We start from the raw sequence: 11232 nt of genomic DNA, 5'->3' as shown, positions 1-11232 counted from the left end.
ACTGAACCAAACTGGCTAAGGCTTCCCAGTTCTTAACATAATGCCTAGCCTATAAAAACTTAACCAATATTTGTTGAGTAAGTGGTATTTATTTATTTATTTATGTATTTAAAATGTGTTTTATTGATTTTTTACAGAGAGGAAGGGAGAGGAGGGAGAGTTAGAAACATCGATAAGAGAGAAACATCCATCAGCTGCCTCCTGCACCCCCCCCCCCCCCAACCAAGGGCATGTATCTTGGTTGCAGACACATGTGTCATCCAGCTGGTGACTCAGGGCTCCAGGATCAGCCCCTTCCTATCCTGATAGGGCCTCCACAGGGTGAGGGGTTTAGAGGGTAAGCTGGGACTCTGGTCAGGCTTAGAGGGTGCCCACCTGGGGGTATATCCTGCTTCCTGCCTCCTCTTCCAGGGTCTTGGCTAAACTATGTTGTGGTAGTGGAAAGAAGGGCTGAGGAAGTAGGGAAGGGGATGTGGTAACCAGAACCACTTCCTGCCATTGTGTCTGGGGATGTGTCTGCAACCAAGGTACATGCCCTTGACCGGAATGAAACCTTGGGACCTTTGAGTCCGCAGGTCGATGCTCTATCCACTGAACCAAACCGGTTAGGGTGAGTAAGTGGTCTTTAAGGTTTGAAGATCAACATCAATGGTTTGAGTATATGATGAAAGTTTTGGACCCTTTACATAAGAAAATCAACATATGCCAGTGGGGGTTCCTTGGGCCCTCTCAACCAGGGGAAATTAGGCAATATTTGGCAACATTTCTGGTTGTCACAACTGGCAGGGGGAGGTTGTCACCAGCATCGAGTGGGTGGAGGCTGGGGATGCTACTAAATACCCTACAACAGATGGATGGCCCCCACAATAAAGAATTATCTGGCCCAAACGTCAACGGTGCTAAATTTGAGAAATGTGGCATATATACATAGACATTGTACAACTGGTGGCAATGTTCAGAGGTGGTTCATGGATTCTCTTAAAGTCCATGTCTGCCTCCAGATGAAGACCCTCTGGATCGAAGGGTTTCTTTGTTTCACATCGCTAAAATCATATTGCTCTGACCCTACACTCTCAAGTCTGGACGATAGCCCCCTTGGGTCCCTTGTCCTAGCCTCTGATTCCCCGAAGGCCAAGCCTACCCTCTGACATTCAGTGGGTGCAAGGGATTAGGGGAAATGGGTCTAGGTTTTCAGTCTTCCCCTCATCCCATCCTCCAACTCCTCTCCAACCCCTAGTCATCTCAGTTCCCTGGAAAGGCCACAACCATCAAAAACTTCAGAACTAGGGCGCCCTCGGCTTGAGTCCTGGTTTTGTGTGTTAACTCACTGGGTGATTAAGACATGCCCCTTAATTGCTCTGAGCCTCAGTTTCCTCCCCTGAAAATGGGAGGGACACTCAAACCTGCCCCCCATGCTTATAGGGGACTCATCACAGTATTCCACAGTAAATCTCAAAAAAAAAAAGCACTATGGCCGAAACCAGTTTGGCTCAATGGATAGAGCGTTGGTCTGCAGACTGAAGGGTCCCAGGTTTGATTCCGGTCAAGGGCATGTACATTGGTTGCATGTACATCCCCAGTGGGGGGTGTGCAGGAGGCAGCTGGCCGATGTTTCTCTCATCATCAATGTTTCTAGCTCTCTATCCCTCTCCCTTCCTCTCTGTAAAAAATCAATAAAATATATATACTAAAAAAATGCATGATGATTATGGCTCAGAGGTGAAGTGACTTGCCCAAGGTCACATAGCTGGGAAACGGCAGAGCTGGGACTGAACACCAGGATGGTGTGACTCATTAATTAGTGAACTCTCAAGTTTCCAATTTCCTAAAGGGCAGCTAATTGTCTCCACCTCACAGCCTCATTTATTAGATAAACAAACATATAAGGTGCCTGGCGCTGAGTAAGTCCTTTAAATACAGCTTATTGGGCTTATATTGTCGTTCTTCCCAAAGAATGCCTTGAGGAAGGCAGTGATGGATCCTGCCCCACTCTGGCGGGCTGGGGAAAAGGACAGGAAGGAAGCTGCTGGCTTATTGGCATCTGTGGTCAGCACCGGAGCTTGTATGGGTGAAGCAGGGCTAGGGAACGGAAAGGGCTCCTGGAGGTAACCCCCTCTCCCCGTATTATAGGTGAGTCCAAAGCCAGAAAGGGGAGGTCACACAGCAGATTACAGCCCACGACCCCAGTCTCCTGATTCCAAGTTGGAATCATGATCTTGGCCCAAATACTGCAATTAAAAGCGATCTCGTCAGGTCTGTTGAGGACGTCGGATCTCATTTTCTCCTCACATCAATTTAGGGACGAAGAGCCCCCTTTCACAGCTGAGGAAACACATTCAGAGTGGTGAGGACATTTGCCCAAGGCACTGTAGGAAGAGAGGAAAACCACATGTGCTGGCTTCCAGATGCAACACACTCCCCCTCCGCTGCCCTGAAGGAGTCAGCCCCGGGAGATCGGGGCTTGCCCGGTGGAATTCCCCAGCTCCAGCCGAGCAGAGGCCTCTCATTGCAGGCCCGGTGGAGCAGGGAGAGGAAGCCGAGTCCCGGAAGGCTTCCAGGGAAGGGGACAGTGGGCAGAGCCTGGGGGTGTGGGGTGGGGCCCACAGAGGGGGGTCTGGACTAAGACGTGGGATCACTAGGTTCAGAAAAAGGCCCTGTTCCCTTCCCTTCAGCTGACTGACGTCTAGGGGCCTTCAGTTGGGGGGCTCCTCCCTTTCTTTCATAAAAGTTCTCACAAGCTGTGCCGTTTGCAAAACCCAGCCTTCCTGTATGGGCCTGTGGTTTCCTGTGGTTCTCTGCGGGTCCAGGGTCCTGCCTGACTCAGCAGGAGGGACTGTGGGCAGCAGGGAGAGGAGGAGGTGGTGTAAGCCCTTTCTTTACCTTCTCACACTGGGGCTGCCAACACACATGCACACACATGCACACACATGCACACACATGCACACACCCCATCCCCTGAGTCAGCCTGGCGGTGAGGGGCGGGGCCACTGATTCAGATAACGCTGCCTCCTTAAAGCCCCACGAGGGCAGCTGCAGCCAGACACTGCCACCTTCACCATGAGCCCCTGGCTGCCCCTGGTCCTGGCCCTCCTGGTGCTGGGCGATGATTGCTCTGCAGCCCCCAGACCACGCAAGCCCACCGTTGTGGTCTTCCCCGGAGACTTGCGAACAAATCTCACCAACAAGCAGCTGGCAGAGGTAAGCAAACACCTGGAGGTGGAATCCCAGGGAGGGCTTCGGGCCACACTGGGGGAATGGAGATGTCTAGGGAACAGAGGTGTCTAGGATCAGGCGCTGGGAGGGGGCTGTCCTGCGGAGGCTCTGGGCAGCGATGGTCAAGAGTGAGTTCATGCGTTTCCTAGGTGGGCAATGGAAATAATACGGGGGTGGGGAGCACGGGGGGGTTCTGGAGTGTGCATGGGCGAGGGGTGAACAGGGGTGGACCTCAGGGGTCCCTGAGGGAGGCCTGGCCAGGAGCATCCAGCGCTGGGAAGGAACCAAGGATGTCTGCAGGGAGGGGAGATGCTTGGGTGGGCACAAGGGCTGATGTCCAGGGTACCACGTCCTGGGTCCAATCAAGCTTTGTTGCTGGTTCTGGGCTCCTGGGGGGATTGAGTTCTGACCCAGGGGGGCAGAGAAAGGGGCTCAGTGCCCTGGATGTCCCTGCCCTCCACCCACAGGAGTACCTGTACCGCTATGGCTACACTCAAGTCGCGGAGCTGAGCGACGACAAGCAGTCCCTGAGCCGGGCGCTGCGGGTGCTGCAGAAACGCCTGTCTCTGCCGGAGACCGGGGAGCTGGACAGCACCACCCTGGCGGCCATGCGCGCCCCGCGCTGCGGCGTCCCAGACGTGGGCAGGTTCCAGACCTTTGAGGGTGACCTCAAGTGGCACCACCAGAACCTCACGTACTGGTAGGTGGCGGGGCCCCGGGGAGGTGGGAGGGGTGGGGGGAGGAGACCGGTCTCCGGGTGCGCGCTCGGGGTGGTGGAATGCGTCTTGTCTCGGACTCACCCCTGGGTTTCACTAAACGGGAGCCCGGAGCAAATGCACCCCCCCTGAGCCCCGCGCTCCCTTTGGGGAAGTGGGTCTCCCGTCCGAGTCCTCCGGCCAGGGCAGTGTGTGCCCCAGGAGGAAGATGCACCCACCGGACAGCGCTTTCCCGATGGAAGCCTGGAGCTGAGGTCGCCGAGGCCCAGGCTGTGCTGCCGCCCGCCCCGCCCTCACCCGCTGGCTCTGCCCATCGTCCCCGCAGGATCCAGAACTACTCCGAGGACCTGCCCCGCGACGTGATCGACGACGCCTTCGCCCGCGCCTTCGCCGTCTGGAGCGCCGTGACGCCGCTCACCTTCACGCGCGTGTACGGCATCGAGGCGGACATCGTCATCCAGTTTGGCGTCCGGGGTGAGAGCGCAAGAGGGGAAAGCCGAGAGGGACCGGGAGCGGGACAAGGACGGGGACAGGGACAGGGATGAGGACAGGGACCGGGACCGGGACAGGGACGGGGGCCAGGACAGGGACAGGGACAGGGACAGGGACGGGGACCAGGACAGGGATGGGGACAGGGACAGGGACCGAAACAGGGACCGGGACAGGGACGGGGACAGGGACAGGGACAGGGACAGGGACAGGGACGGGGACGGGGCAGGGACCGGGAAGGGGGGACGCGGAGAGGGCCGAGGGCGCACCGGGCCGGCTGGCTCCTGCTGTGGCCGCTGCCTTGGCCGCCTCCTCCCGCGGGGCCGCACAGCGCGGGGCGCAAGGGCTGGGTAGGCGCCCCGCCCTCAGTCCGGGCCCCCGGGTAGCGCACCACCTGCGCACTGCACCCAGGTGACCCCCTCCCCGCCGGCCTCCGCAGAGCACGGAGACGGGTACCCCTTCGACGGGAAGGACGGGCTCCTGGCGCACGCCTTTCCCCCGGGCCAGGGCATCCAGGGCGACGCCCACTTCGACGACGAGGAGCTGTGGTCTCTGGGCAAGGGCGTAGGTGAGACCCGGGCCGCCGGAGCCCCCTCCCTGTCCTCCTCGCCCCCGCCCGTCGCCCTGATCGCCCCCCCGCCCGCCGCCGCCCTGACGGCCCCCCCCCCCCCCGCAGTGGTCCCCACCTTCTTCGGGAACGCGGACAGCGCCCCCTGCCACTTCCCCTTCACCTTCGAGGGCCGCTCCTACTCCGCCTGCACCACGGACGGCCGCTCGGACGGCCAGCTCTGGTGCAGCACCACCGCGGACTACGACACGGACCGGCGGTTCGGCTTCTGCCCCAGCGAGAGTGAGTGGGGGCCCGCAGCGCCGGTTCGAGTCCCAGCGCGGCCCGGAGCGCTGTGTGTGGCCCGCGGGCCGCTCTCTCGTGGGCGGGGGGGGGGGGGGCGGAGGCGGTTCACTTGACTCGGGGAGAGGGGGGCGCGGCAGCGGCGTCCCGGGGGTCAGTAAGCCGGGGGATGCCTCCCCAGGACTCTACACCGAGCACGGCAATTCGGACGGCAAGCCCTGCGTGTTCCCCTTCACCTTCGAGGGCCGCTCCTACTCCGCCTGCACCACGGATGGCCGCTCGGACGGCTACCGCTGGTGTGCCACCACCGCCGACTACGACCAGGACAAGCTGTACGGCTTCTGCCCGACCCGAGGTGCGTGGGTTCAGACCTGGCATCGGTGTGTGTGTGTCCCGTGTGTCTCCCCCTCCTCCCCCCGCCTCTGTGCTCAGACCCGCATCGGTCCTCTGAGCGCGCCTCCGACTCCCTTTAGTGTGTCTCTCCGCTGGTCACTGGTCTGCAGGGGGCGCTCCGCCCCCTCACCAGCCCCTCCCTCTGACCTCCCGTTCCCCCGCCCCATTGGGGTGCCGGGCCTTGTAGCCCAGCCTGCGGCCTATTCCCGGGCCTCCCCTCCACTCCCCGCAAGCCTACCCCGGCTCAGGGGGCCCCACATCGCCCCCTAGTCTTTACCGAGGGCACAACATTCTCTGGCTTCCCGTTGGGCCCGCCCCTGGTTCCCTGTTGGGCCCGCCCACCCGCTCACCCAAGGCTCTGGGTCTCCTCAGTGGACACCACGGTGACCGGGGGCAACTCGGCCGGGGAGCTGTGCGTCTTCCCCTTCGTCTTCCTGGGCCAGGAGTACTCCACCTGCACCCGGGAGGGCCGCACCGACGGGCGCCTCTGGTGCGCCACCACCTCCAACTTCGACAGCGACAAGAAGTGGGGTTTCTGCCCCGACCAAGGTGTGCAGGGCTCCGAGGTCCCAGGGCTGGGGTGGTGGGGGTGGGGTGGGGGTAGGGGTGGAGGTAGGCGGTTAGGGGGGTGGGAAGGCTGTTTTGGAGGCGGGAGCTAGGAGCGCAGCCCAGGGCTCAAGTCTCACCCCCTCCTCCTCCCCTTTCCTCCAGGATACAGCCTGTTTCTTGTGGCTGCGCACGAGTTCGGCCATGCCCTGGGCTTAGACCACACCAGTGTGCCCGAGGCGCTCATGTACCCCATGTACAGCTACACCGAGAAGCCGCCCCTGCACGAGGACGACGTGAAGGGCATCCAGCACCTGTATGGCGGTGAGGCTCGGTGGCGAGGACAGCGGCGGAAAGGGAAGGGTGGAGAACGGGTGGGAGGAGCTGGGACCTCAGCCTCTAGCTGGGGAGGAGCCTGGGTCCAGCGGGTGTCCGTGCTGTGGGGTCAGTGCTCCGAGCTGGTGATAAAGAGCCCAGACTCTAGAGTGAGACCGCGGTGGCCACTTCCTGGCCAGGCGACCTGGGATATGTGACTTCCCCCGGCCACTCCCTCATCTGGAAGGGCTGTTGGTGGGGCTGATCATACTACCTGCCTCAGGGAGTTCTTAAGAGGCTGAACGAGTTAGAATACTGCCCCGCATACAGTACGCGCATAGAAGTGTTGGATATTTTAATTGCCATTATCACTTGTCTTTCGTATTGTTTCCTCGTTTGAGAAATGGGAGTATGAAAGAATCTATTTCATCGGTTCTTTTTGATCACACAAGCTAAATGTGCGTTTATAAAGCTCTTAGCACTGGTTGGCACTGAGTCTGAGTGCTCAAAACACACTTCTCTCCCATCTCGCGGGGTTGGGGTTGGGGTTGGGGTTGGAGATGCTCCTGCCTCTCTTATGATCATGGGCCCAGCCGGGGCCTGGCCCTCCATGGGATAAATATGGCTTGGGTGGATGAGGCCTTCCTGTGCCCAGGGGAAGGCAGGCTCCAGCATCCAAAGTGAGGAGAGTGAGAGGAGTGGGGGCAGAGGGCGGGGCACGGGGACTGACAGGCTTTGCGGAGTAGACACAGTATTCCGCAGGCACAGAGGCATGCAGGATAGGGGTGTCTCATCCGCTGTCTCTTTTTAGGCCCTCGCCCTAAACCTGAACCACGGCCTCCAACTACTACACCTGAAACCCAGCCCACTGCTCCCCCGACGGTCTGCGCCACCGTCCGCCCCTCAGCGGGCCCCACTGCTGGCCCCACAGGCCCCCCTTCACCAGGTCCCACCAATGCCCCCACTGCTGGCCCCACGGGTGCCCCCACTGCTGGCCCCACGGATTCCCCCACGCGTGCCCCCACGGCTGGCCCTTCCGTGGCCCCTACAGAGTCTTTGGATCCAGCGGACAATGTTTGCAACGTGGACATCTTCGACGCCATCGCAGAGATAGGGAATTACCTGCATTTATTCAAGGATGGGTGAGGCGCAGGGGTGTGAATGAGATCTGGAGGAGGGACCCCCCCACCTCCGCCCCGCCCACTGGTGTTCGGTTCAAGGCTCATTGCCCCGCCCCCTTGTTCCTTTCCCAGGAGGTACTGGCGATTCTCCGAGGCCCAGGGCCGCCTGGTGCAGGGCCCCTTCCTGATCAGGGACAAGTGGCCTGCGCTCCCTTCCAAGCTGGATTCCGTCTTTGAGGAGCCGCAAAGCAAGAAGATTTTCTTCTTCTCTGGTTAGTGTCCTCCTTTCTCCCTTCCCTTCTTGCCAGTCGAGGAGGACAGAGAGACCCCGGATTACCCAGACAAAGAGAAGGGAGGATTTAAGAACACGCGCCCCCTCCTGGCGGATGCAATCTAGCAGGGGCTGACTCTCAGCTCCCCTCGTCCCGGAACCCTGCATGGAACCCTGCACGATCCGAACCCTGCACGATCCTACCGAGCGGCTTTGCTCGCGGGCACAGAGACTGCGGGCGCGCCAGGCTCCGAAAGATCTCGCTGGTTTTCCCTTTTGACATGTAAGGAGAATGGATGCCTTCTCCCTTCCCTCAGGCTGATGCGACCCTTCTCTTCTGCAGGGCGCCAAGTGTGGGTCTACACAGGCGCGACGGTGCTAGGCCCGAGGCGTCTGGATAAGCTGGGCTTCGGCCCGGAGGTGGCCCAGGTCACCGGGGCCCTGCCCCGCGGCGGGGGGAAGGTGCTGCTGTTCAGCAGACAGAACTTCTGGAGGTGAGAGTCCGAGGACTGCCGGCAGGGGGAGCCCGGGGGCCACCCGCCTGTCCGTCTGTCCGCTCAGCACCTGTCTCTCCTCTCCGCCTTCCCGCAGGTTTGACGCGAAGTCGCAGATGGTCGATCCCAAGAGCGCCAGCCGTGTGGACCGGATGTTCCCCGGGGTGCCCACGAACATGCACGACGTCTTCCTGTACCGAGGTGATGGCTGCAGGCGGGGCTTCGGGGAGGGTCCTTCTCCAAGACACCTCTTCCCATGCTAGAGCTTGGTCACATTCTGAGCAAGAAAGGAAAAGGCCCTGGCGACTGAGGCAAATGTCCCCATGGCCGTTAGAGAGGCAGGGACCTTGCCCAGGTCATACAGGGGCACAACCAGGACTGGGACCCGGGTTTCCTGCTTTCCCAACTACAAGCTCCTTCCCCAGCAATGCAGGACCCATGGTTTGCATGAAGGCTCATGCATTATTATGCAATATTTGTCAATACCTATCACGTGCCAGATCCCGTGCTGCCCCCTGGGCAATAGTGCAAATAAGGTGATTAATAGCTGTGTGGCTTTGGGCAAGTCACTGCTACTCTCAGAGCCTCGGTTTCCCCTTCTGGAAAATTGGGATGCTAGCTGGAATTATACTTGCTTTCTCTTCTTCACCGCTCACATGCAGTCAGTTGACAAGTTCTGTCGATTTTATTGCTGAACTATTTACTTTCACTATCTCCTTTGCAAACACCCCCACTCCAAGCCATCCTGCTTGTCCAACACGGAGTGGTTAGGAATGGAGACAATAGTGTAGGAGTGATTCCAGATCTAGTCCAAGGCCAAAGGAACTAACATGATCAAACCCCTCCCTTCTCACCCCCTCACTCCTCACCCCCTCCCACGACTTCTGTCATTCCCTCTGCTCGCTCCACCCACACCGGCCTTCTGGCTGCTCTTTGAACACATCAAGGTCGGCCCCTGCTCAGGGCCGTCGTGCCAGTTGCTCCCTCTGCCTGGAAAGCTTTTTCCCAGGTTGCCACGGTGCTGCCTCCATCTTGCCCTTCAGGTCTCAGCTCTGGAGCCACCTTTTCAAAGAGGCCTTCTCTGACCCTCATTATCTATTCACCTCCTTGCTTTTGTTTCCTTCCCACTTTCAAAGCCAATCTCATTTATTTACACAGTTGCTTGTAAGTCATCTGTCTTACCCCACCAGAGCAGCGATTTTCAACCTTTTCACCTCATGGCACACATAAACTAATTCCTGAAATTCTGCAGCACACCAAAAATATATATATTTTTGCTGATCTGACAAAAAAAAATAGGTATAATTTTGATTCATTTACACTGGACAGTTATTGTTGTGATGGCTGTTGTAATTTTTTTAATTTGACAATCTAAGGGAAAAGAGGCCAGTGCCCCTGACTAAGTAGTCAGGAATTGCATGCTTTAAAAAATCTTGTGGCACAGTTGTTGAAAATCACTGCACCAGAGTATAAGCACCCAAAGAACTGAGATCATGCCTGCAGCTTTTCTCTGCTCTGCCCCAGTGCTTCTTTAACATTTTTAAAAAATTGATTTCAGAGAGGAAAGGAGAGAGAAGGAGAGATAGAACATCAATGATTACAGAGAATCATTGATCCTCTGCCTCCTGCACGCCCCACACTGGGGAATCAAGCCCACAACCCAGGCATATGCCCTGACTGAGAACCGAACCATGATCTCCTGGTTCATAGGTCAATGCTCAACTGCTGAGCCACGCTGGCAGGGCTCCTCAGTGCTTCTAACAGTACTTGGCATGATAAATATTTGTTGAATGAATAAATTAATGAATAGATTTGTTGAATGAACGAATGAATGAATGTTGAGTGAATGGTCCTGAGCACCTCCTGTGTGCTACACTCTGTGCCAGTGCTTTGGACATCAGGCTCTGCGCTCTCCAGTATCTCTGTGGGGGAGAGGAAGGTGTGATATGAAAATCTTGGAAAGATCTAGAAAGGACAGGTGGGATGATAAGGTCTTAATATATATATATATATATATATATATATATTGATTTTTTACAGAGAGGAAGGGAGAGGGATAGATAGTTAGAAACATCGATGAGAGAGGAACATTGATCAGCTGCCTCTTGCATGCCCCCTACTGGGGAAGTGCCTGCAACCAAAGTACATGCCCTTGACTGGAATTGTGTGCAGGCCAGTGCTCTACTTACTGAGCAAAAAACGGTTAGGGCTGATTGTTAAGGTCTTGCTTTTGTTTTTGTATGTATATGTGTGAGGTTTGGAATCACTCCTCTTGTACCTGCCTCTTCTTTGCAGATAAAGCTTACTTCTGCCAGGACCGCTACTACTGGCGCATGAATTTACAGAATGGGATAAACCAGGTGGAAGAAGTGAACTATGTGACCTATGATCTCCTGCAGTGCCCTGAGAACTAGGGCACCCCCTCCTGCTTCAGCACTGCAGTGTGGGTCCCCATCTTGACGGAGAAGGAGACAGTTTGCTGGATACAAACCGGCGGGTCTGTTCTGAAGGACAAAGGATGAGTGGAGGTGGGCTGGGCCCTCTCGTCCCACCTTCCTGTTTTTGTTGGAATGTGTTTAATAAACTTGGATTTTCTAACCTTGAGATTTATTTTTGTATGTATGCTTGCATAGACAGGAACATATGCATGTATGTATGTAACCAAGGGAGTGGTTACTATGTGCCAGGCAATGTTCTAAGCACTTCATAAATATTAACATAGTCAATTCTTCCTATCAGGAAAGTACAATGTGATTATTCCTGTTTCACAGCCGAGGACACGGCCAATTGTTCATAAAACATTTATTGAGCCCTTACATGGAGC

The 11232-nt window shown here is 57.2% G+C and overlaps 1 protein-coding gene across 1 annotated transcript; it reads left to right on the top strand.

Moving 5' to 3' along the window:
• The first annotated feature begins 2886 nt into the window (after nucleotides 1-2886).
• MMP9 (matrix metallopeptidase 9) lies at nucleotides 2887-11017 on the top strand. Its single transcript, XM_084888911.1, has 13 exons — nucleotides 2887-3198; nucleotides 3681-3913; nucleotides 4255-4403; nucleotides 4858-4986; nucleotides 5095-5268; nucleotides 5450-5623; nucleotides 6034-6210; nucleotides 6373-6531; nucleotides 7334-7664; nucleotides 7776-7915; nucleotides 8258-8408; nucleotides 8506-8609; nucleotides 10704-11017. Exons 1-13 carry the CDS (start codon nucleotides 3058-3060, stop codon nucleotides 10820-10822), a joined length of 2181 nt encoding a protein of 726 aa, XP_084745037.1. The 5' UTR covers nucleotides 2887-3057; the 3' UTR covers nucleotides 10823-11017.
• Nucleotides 11018-11232: the final 215 nt, after the last annotated feature.

This window comes from Pipistrellus hanaki, assembly GCF_964339955.1.
Source record: "Pipistrellus hanaki genome assembly, chromosome: 6".
Taxonomy (NCBI): Eukaryota; Metazoa; Chordata; class Mammalia; order Chiroptera; family Vespertilionidae; genus Pipistrellus; species Pipistrellus hanaki.
This window is presented reverse-complemented; position numbering and strand designations above follow the sequence as displayed.

What these genes read in the sequence shown, in the direction of transcription:
- MMP9 (XM_084888911.1), top strand. Translation starts at nt 3,058, where the DNA reads ATGAGCCCCTGGCTGCCCCTGGTCCTGGCCCTCCTGGTGCTGGGCGAT. An exon ending in CGGCTTCTGCCCCAGCGAGA is followed by an intron (nt 5,269 to 5,449) that starts GTGAGTGGGGGC and finishes ATGCCTCCCCAG; the next exon opens with GACTCTACACCGAGCACGGC. An exon ending in CGACGTCTTCCTGTACCGAG is followed by an intron (nt 8,610 to 10,703) that starts GTGATGGCTGCA and finishes TCTTCTTTGCAG; the next exon opens with ATAAAGCTTACTTCTGCCAG.